Source organism: Hyperolius riggenbachi, chromosome 9, assembly GCF_040937935.1.
Source record: "Hyperolius riggenbachi isolate aHypRig1 chromosome 9, aHypRig1.pri, whole genome shotgun sequence".
Lineage (NCBI taxonomy): Eukaryota > Metazoa > Chordata > Amphibia > Anura > Hyperoliidae > Hyperolius > Hyperolius riggenbachi.
Window position 1 is genome coordinate 65777720 of NC_090654.1, and position 21974 is coordinate 65799693.

A 21974-nucleotide genomic window follows, 5' to 3' on the forward strand; every position below is an offset into this window, starting at 1 on the left:
ATCAGACATAGATCACAGCCGCGCTGTGTGGCTGTGTTTACATCTGTAAAGTCAGTCTCCACTGCTCCCCCGCCTTCTGCAGAGCTCCGGGCCCTGCCCCTCTCCCTTCCCTCTAATCAGCGAGGAGGGAAGGGAGGCAGGCGGGGACCGGAGTTCTGCAAGAGGTGGGGAGAGCAGCAGACTGACACTATAGAGAAAAACACAGCCGCTGCGACACACTGTGTGCCCACAGCACGGATGTGATTTATCAGGGATTGCAGTGTGCAGGGGGACCTTAGGGGGGTTTGGGATACCAACAGAGGCTGGGCTGTATAGGCAGATCCAGCCTCACTATGCAGATCACATTGTTCAAACCCAGCTCGGGTTCTCTTTAAACACATTTTTTATGAGAAAAATACATTTATTTACATAGATCTGTATATCTGTCCTGAAAGAGGGCAAAAAAAAAATAAAAAATTATGAGGAAGAAAAAAGGGACAGAGGTACTGGGTTCACAAAGAGGGAGTGTCCCTACAAGAGGGATAGCTGGGAGTTATGAGCAATACACTCTACAAGGGTTTTTTTTCCCCCAATTAGCCCTCCATCCAGCTGCACCCGGCTGCTGCAGCAGATCATTGTTCTTTTCTGTGCTCATTTAGTAGGTTGCACAGAAAGGATGGGCTGCATGTGATGGAGGAGCTGCAGATGAAACAAAAGCAGCACCACAAGGTGGCTGCATATTGAAGCAGGACTTGCGGAATAGTACAGAGCATATTTCATTTGTAAGCGAGATTGAAGGTGAAGGGAAGTTGCAAATAAATAATGAACTGTCCATGGAAGAGGAAGATGCCAACCCATATATGAGGTGAGAGAGAAATCCAGTATTAACAGGTAGTGAAGTTCCCAGCATGCATCTGAGTTGGCAGCTTCCTGCAGGCATAATCATGTGACCACTGCTCAAACAAAATGAAAGTAAGGCTTTTTAGCTTCAAAACATATACAGTAGTAAATAGCATTGAAATGAACAGCGCTACTTAAAAACAGATGAGTGCCTACCTGCAAAAGAGTGCAAGCCCCACTTATGGGATAAAATACACACTGAGCATACACATGACCTGTCTACCACTGGAGGGTGTTGGTTTCCTGTAACAGCTTGCATGCAACTTGTTAAGTACTCGTCCCTCCCACTGTGAAGAAGTCAATCCTCCATGGGAGGGGACCTAACACTAACTAAATCCTATCTATGCATAGACTGGGCGCGCTACCAAGTAAAATTGCAACTCAGCAGGGCTGTATTGCTCTCTAACAAATTTTTTTTGTTATGTAAGGAAGTGTTCAGTTTCCTTCTAAGGCACATATGCAATTAACTTTTTCTCTGAGTTTCATACAGGAGTTAATTTTTCCACTTTCTCTTTTAAAGGATACCAGAGCCCAACATTTTTAGAGAAACGGGGGGGGGGGGGGGGGGGGGGGGTTCGGCATGTATGGGGAGCTGTCCTGATGCCCATCACTCTCCCAGATCTCCTCTGTCCCCCTCCTACTATACCTAAAGACCCTCCGGCAGCCTCTTCCAGGTTCCCAGAGTCAGGCATCATTGCGCAGGTGGTAGCCTGGCTGCACACGTCCCTTAGTACGCGGGGCCCGGGACAGCTCTGCACATGACGCAATTGTAACATCATGCGCAGAGCGCTCCCTGCCGCGGTCATGAGCTGAGGGAGGCGCGTAGCCAGGCTAGCACCTAGGTACTAATGTCAGACTCCGGTGACCAGGAAAAGGCTTAAGTTATGTAAGGATGGGACGGAGGAGAACAGGGGGAGCCGTGGCCATCAGGACATCTCCCCATACATGCCTGCTTCCCCCGTTTCTCCAAAACTTTTCGGCTGTGGTATCCTTTAAGTAACTTTTCCGCACAATTAAAAAAGCACTAAAAAGTAGGTGAAAATTTACCCTCAAAATTATTGTATTTTCTTTCTTGCCGGTGGTTTAAAAGGCATTTTATTGACAGGTTGAGAAACTATTACCTAGGAGAAAAATGTAATTGCATATTGGCCTAAGTGTTTGAAACTAGAATTGTTTTGTCTCTCCTAATTCTGTCCGGTTATAGCTTCCATAGACCAATGCTAGTTAGCGCATGCATGGACTGATTAAACTCGAGGTGAAAGACATATGGAGGCTGTCATATTTATTACTTTTTAAATTCTGCACATTGCGGGGCTGTCCTGCTGATCCACTGCCTCTAATACTTTTATCCATAGACCCCAAACAAACTAGATGATAAGAGTTCTCTAACTCAAGTCTAACTGGATTGGCTGCATGCTTATTTTAGGTGTGTGATTCAGATACTACTGACCAGAAAGATCAGCACGACTGGTAGGTACTTGGTATTGTTTAAAAGGAAATACATTTGACAGCCTCTGTGACAAGTACAGAGGCGCCAAAAGATTAAAAACAGTACTTAAAGGTATAAAAATTGCTGAGGAGGCAGTGGTGGACTTACCTCCAGCAAGCAGACACAACAAGCTGTGTATTTAGAACAAATTGAATTTATTGGTACACTTGGTCCGGGTACATTTGGTCCGGGTAACACGAGGCGCCAGGTGTTACCCGGACCAAATGCTGTTGTGTACTCCATTCTCTATTGCCTGAAGAAGCAGGTTCTGCCTGCGAAACGCGTTGCGACTACCCCCTGGAGTGTACCAATAAATTCAATTTGTTCTAAATACACAGCTTGTTGTGTCTGCTTGCTGGAGGTAAGTCCACCACTGCCTCCTCAGCAATTTTTATACCTTTAAGTACTGTTTTTAATCTTTTGGCGCCTCTGTACTTGTCATATTGAATATCCACCCTTGGTGGAGGGGGATACCCCATCTTAATCCCATCTTTCCTATCCACAGAGAGCGACTTCTTATTCCTGAGTGAGGACAGGCTAATCTCCTCACCTGCTTATATAGTGGTTACCTGGAGGTAACCCATGTTTGTGAGTATATCATTGTACTCTTCTTTAATTTTTCCATTACTATAACCTACTACACTATATTTTGGCTCTCGGTTCTCTTTACATATTTGACAGCCTCTCTATGTCTCCCACCTCAGGTTCCTTTTAAAGTTAGGCTGCTGTACTTAGGGCCGAGCCTTCCCGTTTGCCCCTTCCTCACCTGGTGAAGATGCCAGAGCTCTTTGACTTGTAGAGGAAATGTCTCATTTCTGGAATTCCGATTTGTGTGACATCATAGAAGGGGTCCTGCAGGGCGTCTTTCAAGGGTCCCCAAGCTCCTCTTTTCTCTAGTCTCTCCATTATTTTCCTCTTGCAGTCAGAGGCTGTGAAGAAGTCTTCTCGATCGGTGGAAACCATTAGGAGACAAAGTTCAGGCTTATGGCTAAGATAGGAGATGTGAGCATGGAAAAAGCCAGATGAGTTGAATTTGGGGAGGCAGACGGGTGTCCAGGCCTCACCCTCCCTGAAGGAGCTGGATGACGTGACTAGGTTGAAGAGCAGATGGATATCAATGGGGTGCAGGTATTGGTCCTTCTTTCTAACCAAGGTCACCAGCTGATTCCTTGACATGAGTATGGAGAAGACCAGGCTCTTGGCTTTTGCTTGCTGGAGGCAGTATGTGGCAGAATCCCGTACACTGGCCGGCATAGGCAGACAGCGCACTGCACCCAGGAGAAAGCTGGGGTCCATATCCATCGAGTCCAGCAACCTGTCTGTAATGCGTTCAGATCCAGCCAGAAGCTGGCGCAGGTCGTAGCTGGGTCTTTGCTGGAAAAGGTGGTGAAGCTGAGTGCCGGTCACCAGGCTCACAATCTGATAATAAACGTAGAGTAGCTCCTGTGAGATCTCCTGCTCCGACTGCTGAGTGTGAGACACAGACACCAACACTAGAGGAGACCGACGCACAAACACCACCTTATAGCCATCTGCAATAGAAAAAGTCTCAAGATGAAAATACAGAAAACGGTATAATGCAACTTTAAATCCGCACTGTGTTGTATTATATTTGACTATCAAAGACTTGTGTCACTAGACATGCTTTGATGACATTTCTGAAACACTTGCATGATGCCAGTCGCAAGGACACTTTAAGAATATAAATTGTGTTCTGTCCCCACTAACAGAGGTGTAACTACATAGTGGCAGGCCACCCTGCAGAGATGCCACCACATCTTCTCAACCTCCATCACCACTATAGGATTGGAAGGGCCTCAGGATTAACTAATTTGCAGCTCCAAATGAAATTATCCATTTGAAAGCTGCAGGTGCATTCTAAACCTCTGTCGGCATATCTTGTTTGGCTGCCTAGTGCAGGGTGGCAGGGAGCAGTTCTATTTACCCGTTCCAGACACCGGCGGCTTTGAACTACTGACCGGTCTTCTGGGTCGCGATCAAATATGACGTGATCAGGATCCAGGATACCATGTTAGCGCCACCTGGTGGAGGAAGAGGGGTGACCCCCACTGACATGGTCTTCTGGATCCCTATCACATTCCATATCATGCGATCGGAAACCGAGAAGACATGTCGTGATAACATCACCACCGTGATGGAGGAAGAAGAAGCTAATCCAGCCGTTCAGACAGGTAACTATAAAAGCTCCCTGCACTGCTCTACATACCCTGTCAAACTGGGGAAGGCAAACTTCCCCAGCTGCAGGAAAAATTTAGGCCTGCAGCCAAAGTTTACTTTATTTGGCTGCTGGGGGTTAAAGACTTACCTGGTCCGATGTAATCGGGACTCGGTTGACGCTTTGCTACCCTACTCCGGGAACTAAGCTTGCCAAAGCTCTTCGGAAACCTTCGCCTGTGTTGCCGCAGTCTGCTTCCAGTCACCAATTAGACTGTGGTCGCCAAACTGGGAGTTGGCTGCAGCAACGTAGATGGGGATGGCCAGAGACTCTTCCAAAAATATAAGAAAGCCACCACGGCCGCAATTCTGGGGGGGTTCAGAGCAATTATCTGACTGGGTGAAGTACGGCAGATACTCTACCCCCGGCAGTTGTGGTGTGCTTGCATAGCTGCATCCGCGCATACTTAAAGGAATACTATCGATGTATGCATTTATTTTGAAATGCTGTATGTTGTAGCACACATTAGGGCAAGTACTAGGAGCAATTTGATTCCTCACACAGCTGTTCCTCTCAGCTGTAAAATCCTCCGTCAGTTTTGGCGTCAGTGTTGGATACAAAATGTATCTAATACTGAGCTCCCAGAGGGCTAGACCATGTCTCTGCACAGGGGAGTTGCTATCAACTCCTCAGTTTATAGTTTAATTATCACCTTGCTGAAAGAATCTTGTTGATATGGTGGTAAGGGGTTAAAGATTCTAGCAATGTGTGTTTATTATCTTTGCTTCTCTTTACTGATAAAGATACTAATAATGCTAATTGTAGACAGTGGTCTGCCCCTCTCAGCAGCTTGTAAAGTGGATGCAGCCTGGAGTGAATCTCCTCAAGCAGGCAGCCAGTCTGAGTGTAAACACAGACTCGTGGTATAGCTAGTTATATTCCAGCAATATTACAGCTCATTTAGTTACCTGTTACCACCTCAGATCAGCCTATTTCTCCTCATGTCTGCTGCATGCTGTGAGTGACACAGTGAAATATATTTGTGAGCTGTGTGACAGAGTAACCAAGCAGCTCAGGGTGACCCAAACTACTATGAGCTGTGTGAGAAATGAATTTTTAAGCAGGGATAGTGAGAGAGAAACCAGGGTGAATAAATAAAGTGCCCCTAGCACTAGTGGTAATGTGTACACTAATATAGAGTATTAAAAAAAAAAAAGTCGTTTTAATCGATAGTACTCCTTTAAGTATGCACTTTTCGGCAGGGATTTAGCATGGGTGGTGGCGGCTTACTGAGGGCTACGGCTTAGTGCAGCAGTTTGCACAATTCTGTTTCCGCAGAGATCACCTGGCAAAACTAAAGATGTGAATACCTGTGATAAATGTAAAAATGTAAATCAGGGAAAATTTTTTAGAATGGGCAAACATTGACTAAATCACGCGTACATATTATGCTGCCGGGCAGTTGGGTGCAGGGTGAGCCAAACGACTTCTCACCCTGCTGCCGCTGAGATTCCCAGCAGCATTAAATACCATTCCCCTCCTAGTCATAGCAAGTCAGGGGGGACACGTAATCCAGGGTCCGGCTATTGCAGCTATAGCTGCACCGATACGAGACATACGGCCAAAGTGAGCTGCTTCGCTAAATCATTTATAAATGTATATTGAAAAAAGTACGCAAATTTTATTAATTGCGTTATTTTCACAACAGTTCCTCTTTAACCCTTAGACTGCCAGCTACTGGTGACTGGATGTTTTGACAAGCTCTACATGTTCCACGTTAGTCAGTAACGATGGCAAATAATTGAGATTTGATACAGAATTATTATGAAAACCTACGCAGCTTGTAAATATGGCTAATCCAATCTTGGAAGCACGGGATTGGGTCATTTTCAAGCTGCATAGGTTTTCAATAATATTTGTATAATTCTGCATCAACGTATTTGCATATCTCTAGCTACCTAAAAAGGAAATCAGAAAACGAAGAGCAGAAAATCAAAAAAGGGAAAACTAAAAGTGGAAACTTGGTAATTTTGGTGTAAAAAGGCCTTTAGACGTCATAGATGCAGAAATTCTGCAAAGAATAAAAACGTTGGAGGCAGGGGGAAGTAGTTTTGGCGGAAAACAACTTTTGACATTTGCAGCATAGAGACAGCACTTTCAAAACGTCTGAAGACATTGGTGGCAGTCTAAGGGTTAAGTATGCGCCTACCTGCATGGATTGACCGGATGGCATTCTTGTCCGATTCAAGAAAAGACACCAGCGCCACCATTACTCCAGCCGTGCTTGAAAGGGCCTCTTCCGACCGATATCGAGAATACACTGGCTTCCCCGCTTCACTCAGAACAAAGATGTGTTTCTGGTGCTGGTACCAGTCATCTGGGGTTCGGGAACCTCCATCCCCTTCTTGGCTCACGGTTCTGCCAGAACTCTCCTGCTCCTGGTCAGTGGCTACCTCCTCGCTCTGCTCTGTACCCTGCTCAGAGCTGACACTCAGCTGAGTGCTGAGCTTACTGAAGTCCTCACTTATCTGCTCCATGCAGGTGATCTCCACGTCACCCTCCGGCCCAGGGCTCCGGGGGACAGGCACCTCCACCTCGCCAGTGAGGTCCTCATAGGACTGAGCATGGACAAACATGGCTTCATCCTGGCTGGCCCCTGAGGGATAATCATAGGCAGAAGGTTATAGGACAAACATAGGTGAAACTGAAAATAAATAAACTTTTGTAGTGATTTTCATGGATGCAAAAAACAAAACATTTTTTAGTTTGGGTACGAATGGACAATGCCTGCACCAGCCAGTGCAGCTGCAGCTTAACCTCCCTGGCGTTCTGGACGAGCTAGGCTCGTCCAGAGACGCCGGAGGTCACCGCTCAGGCCCCACTGGGCCGATTTGAATATTTTTTTTTTTTAAACACGCAGCAAGCACTTTGCTTGCTGCGTGTTGTGTCTGATCGTCGCGATGCAGGCCCCCCCCCAGGCGAGACCCCGTGCGCTGCCTGGCCAATCAGTGCCAGGCAGCGCTGAGGGGTGGATCGGGTCTCCCTGTGACGTCACGACGCGTGTCGTCATGGCGACGGGGGAAGCCCTCCTGGAAATCCCGTTCAGAACAGGATTTCTGGATGGGTGATTGCGCCTGCGGGGATCGGAGGGATGCCGCAGGGAGGGGGGAATCATGTAGCTAGCACTAGGCTAGCTACATGATACATTTAAAAAAAAAAAATGTGCAATGGGAATCAGAACGCCAGGGCTTATCAGAACACCAGGGAGTTAAGCAATATTATGGTGGTATAGCATCATACTATGCAGCTTTACCAGTTCGGTAGTACTGCCTTCTGCCAGTAATGGGGCTCACCTGAGCCAGCCCAAGATAAATGATCACTTTAAACCGCACCTGTAAGGACATATAGTAGCATGCATTAAATGATTCAGGATACCCACTTTTAAATAGCCTAGTTTCAGCATTAGAAACACTTCCTATATCTATATATAACTGTATAATGGTATGTATCCCCGCCCTCATACTGAGACTTATCCTAGACTGTTTATTATGCGTAATTCTCTGCCCAGAGGATTCTGGGAGACCAGCTATGTTTTTGTACAGGCTTAAAGGGAAGGTTCAGGGAGGGTGGGTAAAAAATAAAAATCAATTTCCACTTACCTGGGGCTTCCTCCAGCCCGTGGCAGGCAGGAGGTGCCCTCGCCGCCGCTCCGCAGGCTCCCGGTGGCCGACCCGACCTGGCCAGGCTGGCTGCCAGGTCGGGCTCTTCTGCGCTCCAAGGCCCGGAACTTCTGCGTCCCACGCCGGCGCTCTGACGTCATCGGACGTCCTCCGGGCTCTACTGCGCAGGCGCAGAACTACTGCGCATGCGCAGTAGAGCCCGGAGGACGTCCGATGACGTCAGCGCGCCGGCGTGGGACGCAGAAGTTCCGGGCCTTGGAGCGCAGAAGAGCCCGACCTGGCAGCCGGCCTGGCCAGGTCGGGTCGGCCACCAGAGACCACCGGGAGCCTGCGGAGCGGCGGCGAGGGCCCCTCCTGCCTGCCACGGGCTGGAGGAAGCCCCAGGTAAGTGGAAATTGATTTTTATTTTTTACCCACCCTCCCTGAACCTTTCCTTTAAGATTTCTCAGTAAACGAACATTCTACAAAGATCACTTTCCAAGAAGTTGCCACCTGTGATAAAATATCACAAAGTAAAGGTAACCATACATGTAGCGACTTGGCGGCCGATCGACCATCCAATTCGATAATTATCAAATTGGATTAAAAAAAAAAATGGCCAAAATAATGAGAAATAATGATTTTTTTCCATTTCTTTCTTATTATTCATGTTAAAATGGATTTAGAATAAATTAGCAAAATGTATCACCCAAAGAAAGCCTAATTGGTGGCGGAAAAACCAAGATATAGATCAATTCATTGTGATGAGTAGTGATAAAGTTATTGGCTAATGAATGGGAGGTTAAAGTTGCTCAGATGCAAAAAATAAAACAACCCTGTGGGGTTAAAGGGAACCAGAGACGAACGAAGTTTAAAGATGAAAAAGACACGAGTTACTTACGGTGACGTCTTTTCCGGGAGTCAGAAGGACAGCAACCCAGATGAGAGGATCCCTTCCACTTACCGTTAGACAGGAAAAGGTTAAAAACATACAGCACCCTCAGAGCATATAAAGGACACATCAGCTTACCCTCTTAACCTGCCTGGCGTTCTATTAAGATCGCCAGGCAGGCTGCGGGAGGGTTTTTTTTTAATAAAAAAAAAAACTATTTCATGCAGCCAACTGAAAGTTGGCTGCATGAAAGCCCACTAGAGGGCGCTCCGGAGGCGTTCTTCCGATCGCCTCCGGCGCCCAGAATAAACAAGGAAGGCCGCAATGAGCGGCCTTCCTTGTTTTGCTTACATCGTCGCCATAGCGACGAGCGGAGTGACGTCATCGACGTCAGCCGACGTCCTGACGTCAGCCGCCTCCGATCCAGCCCTTAGCGCTGGCCGGAACTTTTTGTTCCGGCTACGCTGGGCTCAGGCGGCTAGGGGGGCCCTCTTTCGCCGCTGCTCGCGGCGGATCGCCGCAGAGCGGCGGCGATCAGGCAGCACACGCGGCTGGCAAAGTGCCGGCTGCGTGTGCTGCTTTTTATTTGAGCCAAATCGGCCCAGCAGGGCCTGAGCGGCAGGCTCCGGCGGTACTGGACGAGCTGAGCTCGTCCAGACCGCCCAGCAGGTTAAAGGGACTCCGAGCAGTGAAGAAACTATGGAAAGATGCACATCATTTTAAAGCTCTCTTTCTCCTCTTTCCAATGATATATAAACTGCCGCCCTACGCCTTTTAGTTTTTGCTATTTTCGCGATTGAAATTGCAGCGGCCGTGATTTCAATCGCGAAAAGAGAGAAAACTAAAAGGCGCCAGAAAGAGGAGAAAAAGAGCTTTAAAATGATATCCATCTTTCCATAGTTACTTGTATTACACAGGACGACACTTTCCCCAGTGTCAGCAGCTGCATTCAGCAGAATGGAGCTGCTGACTTTAGGAAAAAGTCGCCCTGTGTAAAACAATGTAACTATGGAAAGATGGATATCATTTTAAAGCTCTTTTTCTCCTATTTCTGGCGACACCTAAATCGTCACCCTACGCCTTTTAGTTTTCTCTATTTTCGCGATTGAAATCACGGCTGCGGCAATCGCGAAAATAGCAAAAACTAAAAGGCGTAGGGCGGCGGTTTATATGTCATTGGAAAGAGGAGAAAGAGCTTTAAAATGATATGCATCTTTCCATAGTTTCTGCACTGCTCGGAGTCCTTTTAAGTATTAACAAAGATGATCTCGCATAATGCTAAACCATTTATTAATAACGAATAACATACAAACCTGGGTGGGTAGTTTGGGTGCTGTCCTTCCGACAAGACGTTACCGTAAGTAACTCGTGTCTTTCCCAGGGTCGTCTCCAGGACAGCAACCCAGATGAGATACAGAGATTACAGTATCAGGGTGGGACTACAGCATGCAAGACCCTTCTACCGAATGACAAATCAGAGTTTGCTGATCAGAGTCATCTAATTTAAAATGTCTCACAAAAGTATTTTTACTCGACCAGGTGGCCGCTCTACAAATTTGGTCAATAGACACCCCAGCCCTTTCTGCCCAGGAGGCAGAAACCGACCGGGTAGAATGAGCTTTTAACAAACTCGGAACCTGCAGACCTTTCACTTGATATGACATGGCAATACATGGTCTTATCCACCTAGAGATGGACGCTTTTGAGGCCCAATTACCCCTGTTTAGGCCTGAAAACAGTACAAATAAAGCTTTCGATTTTTAGTGTAATTCTATCCTCAGAGATCACCAGGTAAGGTTCAGAAATAGACGAAGCTTGAATCTCCCCTACCCTCCAGGCCGAGGAGATAGCCAGCAAAAAAGCAGTGTTAATGGTTAGAATTTTCTTAGAAACTTTCTCAATAGGTTCAAAAGGGGTCTCCATTAAAGTCTGGAGAACTAAGTTCAGATCCCAAGGAGGAACAAAAGTCTTAACCAGTGGTTTGATCCTGTGAATGGCTCTAAACAAATCTAATGAAGAATTCATCCTCAGCCAGCGTTCGCTGTAAAAACACACTAAGAGCAGACGTCTGCACCTTGAACGTACTCATACTTAGCCCCTTCTTCAATCCAGCCTGGAGAAACTCTTATGGTGGGCATAGACGGCTCGTTTTTTGCGCCGGACCGAGCCAGTGGCTCGATGCCAGCGCATCCCCGCTCGTCCGCCCGGATCGATTGCCGCTCGTCCCCGCCGGCGCTTCCTTATCATCCCTCGATTCCCTGCCATTGTCCACCGGGAGGAATCGAGCGGCATGATCGGACCTGCTGAATATTATCAGCTGCCCGGATCAGCTGGTCAATACATGGTACAGAAACGTACCGTGCATCCCCAGCATAAAACAGAGAAAGAGTGCTTAGCCCCTTCTTCAATCCAGCCTGGAGGAACTTTAAAACAGAGAAAGATTGCGGTCTACCCATATTATTCTCCAGACACCAAGAACAGTAAACTCTCCACACATTTGCATAGATTTTTCTGGTCACTAACTTTCTGCTTTGAAGTAAGGTGTTTGATAACTCCTTCGAAAACCCATTACCTCTCAGAAGTTCCCACTCAGTTTCCATGCAGACAGGTGCAGCATCTTTACCTGTGGATGGGACAATGGACCCTGTGTCAACAGATCCTGCCGGGTTGGAAGCATAAACGGATCTGCTACAGCAAGCTTCCTCAGCAGAGAAAACCAGGGTCTCTGGCCAGAATGGGACTATCACGAATGCCAGAGCTTTGTCCCGGATAATCTTTTTGAGAGTCCTGGAAATGAGACTGAAAGGAGGAAAGACATAGAGAAGAGGATAATCCCATTTCAGAGAAAAGGCGTCCACTGCCCACAGTTTTTCGAGAGGACACCGGGAGCAAAACATTTGACACTTCGCATTCCGTTTTGTTGCGAATAAGTCTATTGACGGTTGCCCCCATCTGACTACTAACTCCAGAAATGTCTCTTGATTCAGGGACAACTCATCCCGACTCAACTGTGACCTGCTTAGATAGTCTGCCAACTGATTCAAGGTCCCCTTTAAGTGAACTTCCCTTAATGAACCTAACTTCTTCTCGGCCCAGAGAAGGATCTTTTCTGCCTGCACCGAAAAAGACCTGCTCCTTGTCCCTCCTTGATTCAAGTGGGCCACTAGTGTTGTTGTCTGATTTTATCACCACATGCTGACCCACAATCTCTGTCTGGAAGTGCAACAAAGCTCTTCTCACTGCTTCCAATTCTCTGAGATTGGAATGCCTTTTCCCCATAGTCCTGTTCCAAGCTCCCTGAACTGGGGTTTCATCCATGTGGGCCCCCCATCCCCACATGCTTGCATCTGTGGTGATGACTTTTTGGATTGGGAAAACCCACAGCCCTCATTCCAGCAGATGATACCTGTCTGGCCACCACAGCACAGAAGTCTTTACATAATTGGGAATCAATACTTTTTTGTCCAAAATCAACAATTTTTCGTTCCAACCCTGAAGAATCCAATGTTGGAGATGTCGTGTATGCAGTTGGCCCCACTGGACAGCCGGGAAGGAGGATGTCATAAGACCGAGAAAGGACATGGCTCTCCTTATAGAGATGGAAGAAGTCTCCTGGATGGAAAACACATTTGTTAGAAGCAGTTCTTGTTTCGGAAAAGGCTAATAAACCTTCTGATCAATAGTATTCAACTGAAAGCCCAGGAAAACCATGGATTGAGATGGCAACAATGAAGATTTCTTCCAGTTGATGACCCGATTCCAGTACACTCACTGAGGTCTGAATCCCAAGTGATGCTGTCATAGGAGAGTTACCCCCCAAAAATAGGTCATCAAGATAGCCGATAACTTGATCAGAAAGTCTTAAGTAGGATAATACCTCTGACATAGTCTTAGTAAAAAGCCAAGGGGCAGAAGACAACACAAAGGGAAAGGCCGTAAAATTAATAATGTCTTACCTCCCCTGACTGATGAACTGCAAACCTCAGAAACGCTTGTGAATATGGATGGATTGGCAGGTAAAGATAAGCGTCCTGAAGGTCCAGCGAGGCCATGAAGGAACCCTCCTGTAAAAGGCTTAGAACAGAATGGATGTTGTCCATTTTGAACTTTCGATATTTGATTGACTTGTTGAGAATCTTCAAATTTAGAATTAGTCTGAAATTTCCCTGCTGTTTTGTACCAGAAAAACTGGAGAATAAAACCCCCTTTTTCCTGACATATTGGAACTCTTCTTATTACTTGTTTCATGAATAAGTCGGTTACTGCTGCGTCTAGAGCGGAGGACATCATTGGTGAGACTGGAGGAGGAGTTACAAAGTATCTTACTGGAGGATTCTCGGTGAATTCTAACCTGTAACCCTCCTGAATGATTGTTATCAGCCATTTAGAGGACATATCCCCATCCCAAGTTCTAACCCAAATGCCTCTTCTAGCAGAATTGGCAAGAGCTGATGTTCTAGCCACCAGCCTAACTGACTCATCAGCCGCATCACAAATAGTTTATACAGTGAAAAATATTAGGAAAAGATTTTAACATGACCTCTCTAGCAGTGCCCCCAGCAACATGAGCTTCTAGATGTTTAAGCCAAACCTTAAAGTGAACCTCTGGACTAAAAATCGACTCAGCAGCACTTAAAAGGCTTGGTGTTTCTTTAACAGTTTCACAGCATCAGAACTTTGTTTCTCTTATACAAGCCTCATTTTTAGCTGCACAGAAGAAAACTGCCCGGGCTTTTTTCCCCTGATGCTGTGCAAAGCATGATGGGATTTCTGATGTTGTTGTTCTCGTTCTGCTGTTTTGGTGCATTTTTTTTTCTTTTTTACATTTTGAACTTGACATTTGAAGCCTAGCGTGTGCAGCTGGGAGGGGTAATCAGGACACAGGACAGTTGGAACTGTGTCTCATGCTCCCTGTCACCTTCTTTCAACCAAAAAGATGGCTGCCCCCATGACAAAGATGGCAGCCCCCATGAATCACAAACAAACATTTGCCTGTTCTTTTAAAACAGGGTGGGTAAGAATATATATTTCTTATCTATTCTAATTAACAGCAGGAGACTCCTCTTTCACTACTTGCTGGGTACAATCCTTGCAGATCGGTTTTGTAGCATTAGGTGAAATTTTGATACCACAAAATGCACATTTTTTTATGGGTTTCTATTTCCCAGAAGTAATGGAACCAGAATGATGAGAGGAAGAAGACCCAGAAGCATGAGAAGTTCCCTGCGTATCTTTATTGGCATCCTTCCCTTTTCCAGACTTGACGCAGGCATGGGCAAACTCGGCCCTCCAGCTGTTACGGAACTACAAGTCGCACAATGCATTGCAGGAGTCTGACAGCCACAGTCATGACTCATAAAGGCAAATGCATTGTGGGACTTGTAGTTCCGTAACAGCTGGAGGGCCGAGTTTGCCCATGCCTGCTTGACAGGCTCTTTCCCTTTTTTCAGCATAAGACTATCAGTAAATAAACTGAGGCAGTATCTGAATAAAATTACCCCACAGAATACCACCTACCACAGTAGCAATAGGAGTAGAAGTATCAGAAGTGGCAGCAGCCGCAGCGGCCTCCTGGCCTAACTCTGTCGAATCCATAATGCACATTGATCGACAGAGTAGGCAGGTTTAAATATACTGTAAATCATGTGTCCCGTAACTAAATGTGACCGGGCACATGAAACAGACAACATAAGTTCCTCTTCTTATCCCCCTCTTCAGCGCTTCCATACCAGCGCTGAAGGGGTTACCTGCATCTTGCAGCTCCGGAAAGGAACGCTGACTCAGCTTCAGGTCAGCGCCAAGCCAGGTCTCTGACGTCACTTCCTAGTCACCTGACTAGGAAGGAACCAACCACCAACGGCCGCGCCCTGTGCACGCGCGCACGCACGCGTAGCCTTCAAAACACAGACAGATCTCGTCTCTGTAACATCCGGCAGCCATCTCCCCGTGCTGAAGTCACCTGACCAGCCGCATACAAGGGGGAGATGGACTGCCCTGGGCCCTGCATCAGCCCATCCAGACCGCGACAGCAGCCTCCAGCACCTTCTCCATCTGTGGACAGGAACCAAACTGAAGAGGGTAAGCTGATGTGTCCTTGTATATGCTCTGAGGGTTCTGTATGCTTTTAACCTTTTCCTGTGCAACAGTAAGTGGAAAGGGATCATCTCTCATCTGGGTTGCTGTCCTGGTGACGACCCTGGGAAAAAGATGTTATACATACCTTGGGCTTCCTCCAACCCCATAAGCTTGCATCGCTCCCACGCCGCCGTCCTACGCTGCCTCTATCGCCGGTACCAGGTCCCGTCACTTCCGCCGGACGCGGCCAGTTTTCCGCATGCACAGGGGCACCATCCAACTCATTACGCATGTGCCTGCGCAGTACGGAAGAAGCACACTGCACGTGCGTAGAGTGGCCAAAATGACGCGACCCGTTTCCGGCAGACAGAGGCAGCAGAGAAAGGCGGCGTGGGAGCGAGCCAGGCTGATGGGGCAGGAGGAAGCCCCAGGTATGTATAAATATGTTATTTTATTTGTCTCTGGTTCTCTTTAAGTGGTTAAAATGGCAAATTTCTGTTTTGCATAGCGTTTTGAGTAAGAGGGCTTATTGGTCCTTTTTAGCCCTTTACACACTCCTAGTTCTGGTTCACCATGAGCTTACTGGGCAATCTGTAACTCTGGGTTCTTTTAAACAGATAACTAATATTTTTTTAACTCATGCTGTACTGGATCTGATTCATACTGTACTGGCTCTAATTTACAGCACTGAGGCTTAACCCTTTCTGTGCTCCCAGGAATGTGAAACTAAGTTAAGACTTCAGGTTTTTTTTTTTTTAGGCTTTCCTTATATTTCTTTTTCCGTAGAGTCTTTTTACACTTACCATATGCATCGTGGTACTTTCTCCTACCGCAGCTCGTTGCAAAGGCCATAACAGGCAATAGAACATGACACACTTCCTGTGATGTGACGAAAGTGCTCCATGTACTGCAGAAGCTGCAGCGCGTTACCCTGCAACTTCTGCTGTAATACCGGAACTAGCGTTATTTTTTTCTTAGGTGGTTTTAATGCATGGTGCGCCTTTATAGCTTATTGCAAAAAGTCCCTAAAGGTTATCATGCTATGGCTAATCTTTTATAGCAGAGAGGAAGCGCTGAGTTTATTTGGACTTAAGTCACGTCAAAGGGTCATGACACATATGATCATATGTTACAACAGAAACTACATAATTATCACAGAGTTAACTGGGAAGCTTGTAAATAGGAGGCAACACATGACCCAACCTGCTGCTACACATAAACGGGTCAAGACCCATAGGTTGCAGAACCACCAGAATGCATTGTTATCCAGAAGCCTCAGCAGGCTCCATCTAGCTTATAGTCGCTTATTTCCTGTCCCTGGGCTCATGATTTCACAAGGGAGGAAAGTGAATGACAGCAATAAAAACTCCAAATATTTTCTACTTCTTCCCCACTATACAAAAAGAAAAAAATCTTCAGGCTCTGAGCACACTATGCAGGATTGCATGCGTTTTTCAGGAGTGCACTACTACTGAAACATTTATGCAATTCCGCAGTGTGCTCTCAGACTCAATGTCTCTTCTCAGTAATGACAGCACAGGAAGTGACAGGAGATTGAAGCGGACCTGAACTCAGAAATTCCTCTCTGCTCTAAAAGATAAGCAATGGCATAATAACATTTAATGAAAACTTTTTTTTGCTACAGCCGAGACAAATCCTGCAATAGATCTACAGTGGGTTTACTTCTTGCTTTCATGGAAGCAGACATAGGGTTAACATCTTGGGCTCGATTCACAAAAGCCTAAAAGCTTTGGGTGTGCTAACTACAGTGCTAAGTAGGTAGCACAGCCAATGCTTTTAGTTATCGCACGCAAAGTTTAGCGCTGTGCCTATGACGTCGCACCGCCCAACTAAACTTTGCGCCCAATAACTTAGCGTGTGAAGCTTAGCGTGCCCTAAAGGACTCTAAATACATACAGGGTGCGTTTCTTTATGTTTACCTTCTGCCCTGTGCAAGAGTTCAGGTCCTCTCTCTCCAATGTGTACACTTGCAGGAGTAAAAACCCTAAATAGGTTATAAGACTTCTGCATTCTATCCAAAATTAAACAGAAATTGACTGGAGCTGGACTATCACAGAAATACCAGTGTCATAATGAAACAAAGCGGTGCTCACCTGGCTCGGAGCCCTGGGTCAATGCTGGTGCCGGACTTTCGGACCTCTGATTCTCCTGGTCTATAGAAAGAGTGGGTGCTGGTGTGGTTACCAGGGTGTCACATTGTGGCCTCTCATGGACGTCAGAAGCCATGTGTCCTATACACAGCATGGGAGTTTATCATTGCTTGCACACCTTATATTATAATCTGGTGTATATCAATCTTGCTAGCGCTCAGATGCCCTGCAAACCTTATAGATTAACTCAACCAAAACTGAACAAAGCAATCTTATTGATTACTATATATTACCTTTGGTTAAACAACACTATAAATTTAATATATATATATCTGTAGTGCAGTTTGCCTGAGGGTCCCCCGAAGTGTGCCAATGTAAATATTCACCTCCAGGGATCCAGCACAGGCAAAATAGCGGATCTCCCTTCGGGTTAAGGCGGAAATAGCCAAACCCGATCGATCCGCTCTACTGCGCAGGCGTGAGTCCTCTTGCGCCTGCACAGTAGAGCGGATTCGATTGGGTTCGGCTATTTCCACCTTACCCGAAGGAAGAGCCGCTACTGCACCTGGGCTGGATCCCGGGAAGGTAAATAAATCAGAGCGTGTCGGGGGAGGATTGCAGGATGCTTCGGGGGAGCAAGCGCTGGATTGACTGCAGCTACAGAAGTGAGGGAAGCCTCATTGGGACCCTAAGTCTTCCCCCTCCAGAGGTGAGTACCCCCCAGGGGATGTTTTTTTTGTTACAGGGTCTCTTTAAAGGAAACCTGAAGTGAGGAATGCAGAGGCTGACACCCTCATTTCCTTAGAGCGGCTCGGGGAAAATCTAGTTTGTGTACAGCAATCCCGATATCAGGCCTGGATTCACATCACAAGAGCCAATAGGCACAGATGTCCTGGCACCCTAGACTTTGCCCTCCATGAACCTACAAACCCCGGCCAAACCGCACCACAAGTCTGCTAGCTGGCCCAGCTGTCACTTCTCCCTTATTTCCCTTGCCCATCATAAGTAGCTAGAGGTGTCCCTTTGTATTAGGTAGCCAGAGGTACCCTCAGTTTTAAGCAGTTAAAAGTGCTCCTGACTGAAGGGAGATCTCATTAGTGGAATGCTGAGAGCAGGGTAAGTAACCTCATTTACACTCTGCTCAGGACTCTGCACAGGGAACGAGGGAGGCGCTCAAGGAGGGGAGTAAGCCGCCTTTCCCTCATCAGGTGCCTGTAGGCACGTGCCTACAGTGACTTATGGTAAATCCGGTCCTGCCCAATATGTTGGCAAAGCATCTGCAATGCCACATCTTGCTTGAGCACAGCCCAAAAACCATTCACTTTAGGTTTAATTCTTTCCTTGGTAGAGGGAACGCTCTGGAGAGCATAGAGCCTCTGGATAGAATAGGGTCTTCCCTCTAGTACATCGTTCCAATGCTGTTCTCTGGTGCAGCTATACTGCATAGTATCGTACTGGATGCACTAAGATCATACAGACTTACAAGTGCAGCGTGTTACTGCACGTTAAACTGCCTCTGTTACTTTGCACCACAATGACTCGCTGTTAACATACCCTAAATAAGTAAGGCCTCTTTTCCACGGACTGTTGATAGGCAGTGAAATGCCTCTCAAACATTCACAACTGCTCACTGCTGCCTGGTAACTGCTTGCTGAGCACACAGTTCAACAGTCCTTGGAAAAGAGGCCTAAAGGACTGGATGTCGGCACACCAGTTATAAACAGGTAGGTGAATAGAACCAATAATTTATAATCCAACGTTGCGGATAGTCCACCCGTAAAAAACAATCATAATCCGGAATCTGTTTAGTGTCAGTAATAGCAAATGCCAACAGGCGATGTACACGCTGCAGGGCACTCTGCAAAATAAATAATTCTCATTCCTACTTAGACCTGGGCTAAAAACGTGGTGCTAGTCTACTTTAGGGTACCCTAAAGTAGGCTTGACTTGACTTTAGGTGGCATTCTACCTTTGCTGGAACTTCAAAAACTATTGATTGATTAATGAAGTTGATAGGTAAAGATAATTAGCCTTCTGAATCTAATTACACCTGTGCAAAGTTTATGTTCAGTACCAGGGCTGTGGAGTCGGTACAAAAATCCACCGACTCCGAAGTTTAGGAATCCACCGACTCCGACTCCTCTAATTTGCATATTACAATCTTGGTGATTGAAAGAATGTAACATGAAATTTGTATCTTAACTGCCAACGCTGAGGAATTTTAAAAGACAACTGAAGTGAGAAGGATATGGAGACTGTCATATTTATTACCTTTAGTCACAGACTAAAACTAGTCCTTGGTAAGGCCTAGTGCACACCAAAAACCGCTAGCAGATCTGCAAAATGCTAGCAGATTTTGAAACGCTTTTTCTTCTTTTTCTGTAGCGTTTCAGCTAGCATTTTGCAGTTTTGTGAAGTGTTTTTGGTGTAGTAGATTTCATGTATTGTTACAGTAAAGCTGTTACTGAACAGCTACTGTAACAAAAAACGCCTGCCAAACCGCTCCGAAGTGCCGTTTTTCAGAGCGGTTTGCGGTTTTCCTATACTTAACATTGAGGCAGAAACGCATCCGCAATCCAAAATCTGCAGCAGCCCGGGAGTATGCGTTTCTGCAAAACGCCTCCCGCTCTGGTGTGCACCAGCCCATTGAAATACATTACCCTAGCAGATCCGCACCCGCAAGCGGATCGCAAACCGCAGCAGAACCGCTCTGGTGTGCACTAGGCCTAAGAGTACTTGTAAAAAGGTACAGACCGAAACAAAAAAACATCTATCAGACCCTAGGCAATGTGACTGTGGGTACATGTAAGAGTGATGTGCAGGTACTCTGCAGGAGAATGAGGCAATTCTTCCTCTATTACACTTTCTTCATGCACAATCTGAACAAGGTTTATGGGTGATAGACAACACCTCTGTGTTCAATGGGCACAACATTCTCAGTGGATCCCCTGCAGCTTTGTGGGGAGTGCATATGTAGAGTATAGTACTACTGTGTAACAAAGTAAACCTGAGACAGATGAAATTAAAGTTTTATACATACCTGGGGCTTACTCTAGCGCCCTTCAGGCTAATCAGTCCCTCACTGTCCTCCTCCGCCACCTAGATCTCCTGCTATGGGTCCAGGTACTTGAGCCAGTCTGGCGTAGTGCGCATGCACACACTCCGCCGCCAGGAGCATACTACACCTGCGCAGCACTATTGCACAGGTGCAGAATGCTCCTGGCTGTAGGAGCGGCATGTGGCCGGACTGCGCTGACTGGCTGAATTACTGAGACTCGTAGTAGAAGATCCAAGCGGCAGTTACAATCAGATATGTATATCTGACTTTAAAAATACGGGGACTGCTTTATTGAAGCAGCACAAGTAACTAATTTTGGTGTTTATTTCATTTTTGTGGACTAAGCACAGCTATTACTGTATATATAAATTATTTATGATGACTATTATCTGAGAAATAGAACATTATCATATTTTCTATTTTAATTACAGTTTAAATTCATTAGTAAATCGGAGTCGGTGCATTTTTTCCCGACTCCAGGCACCAAAAAATTGCTCCGACTCAACAGCCCTGTTCAGTACAGCAAAACTGTCTTGTTAAATGCACTTCACATCTTTTTACTCCCTAAGGCCTGGGACCTACTACAAAGCGCTATTGCAATCGATCTGTGGTAGCGCTTTGTAAAAAAAAAAAAAAGTAAGCGATTTCCCTGCTCCTATACATTAGGATAGAAACGCTCCAAAAATGCTGCATGTCCTGTGATTGCGATTTCCCTAATCCCAATTGCTCCAGTGAAATCTGCTTCATCCACTTACATTGACAAAGCATTTTGGGAAATCGCTAGTGAATCAAAGTGATCCCAAAACGCAGGCAAAAATGCTGTAGTGGGTCCCAGTCTGATAAATCCTCAGCGGAAACGTGATGTAAAATTCAACTTCTTAGATTTTTTGGCTCCCAGCTATTGTAAATAACAATCAACTTGATTTTTGCACAGAGCTCTTCAGATTTCAAAGGCTATTTATAGATTACCAGACAGAATCTCTGGTTCAGTCTCCACTAATTTAGGTAACTATACAGCACACACACACAAAAAAAAAAAAAAAAGTTTACCCAAACTCACATTATTAAAGAGACACTGAAGCGAAAAAAAAATGATGATATTATGATTTGTATGTGTAGTATAGCTAAGAAAAAAAACATTAAGATCAGATACATCAGTCTAATTGTTTCCAGTACAGGAAGAGTTGAGAAACTCCAGTTATCTCTATGCAAAAAAGCTATTAAGCTCTCTGACTAACTTAGTCGTGGAGAGAGCTGTTATCTGACTTTTATTATCTCAACTGTAATTGAACTGTTTACTTTTCCTCTGCTAGAGGAGAGTTCATTACTTCACAGACTGCTCTGAAAGACTCATTTTAAATGCTGAGTGTTGTGTAATCTGCACATATTAGAGAGTGATGCAATGTTAGAAAAAACACTATATACCTGAAAATAAAAATATGAGAATATTTTCTTTGCTGCTAATCTTCTAGTAATTATTCATAGTACCAGGGCTGTGGAGTCGGAGTCGTGGAGTCGGAGTCGTGGAGTCAGGCAATTTTGGGTGCCTGGAGTCGGAGTCGGGAAAAAATGCACCGACTCCGACTCCTAATGAATTTGTAACTGTAATTAAAATAAAAAATATGATAAAATGTT

General features: G+C 45.8%; 1 protein-coding gene across 2 annotated transcripts in view; it reads right to left on the reverse strand.

The window, feature by feature from the left end:
* Positions 1–21974, reverse strand: part of MON1A (MON1 homolog A, secretory trafficking associated) — a 33176-nt gene that overhangs the window by 5664 nt on the left and 5538 nt on the right. For both annotated transcript variants that reach the window (XM_068252955.1, XM_068252956.1), the window contains exons 2-4: positions 17285–17422; positions 6754–7200; positions 3135–3900 (exon numbers count right to left, since the gene is read on the reverse strand). In XM_068252955.1, coding sequence (XP_068109056.1) covers positions 3135–3900; positions 6754–7200; positions 17285–17417 — 1346 coding nt within the window. In that variant the 5' untranslated portion in view covers positions 17418–17422. The remainder of the gene's footprint in view (positions 1–3134; positions 3901–6753; positions 7201–17284; positions 17423–21974) is intronic.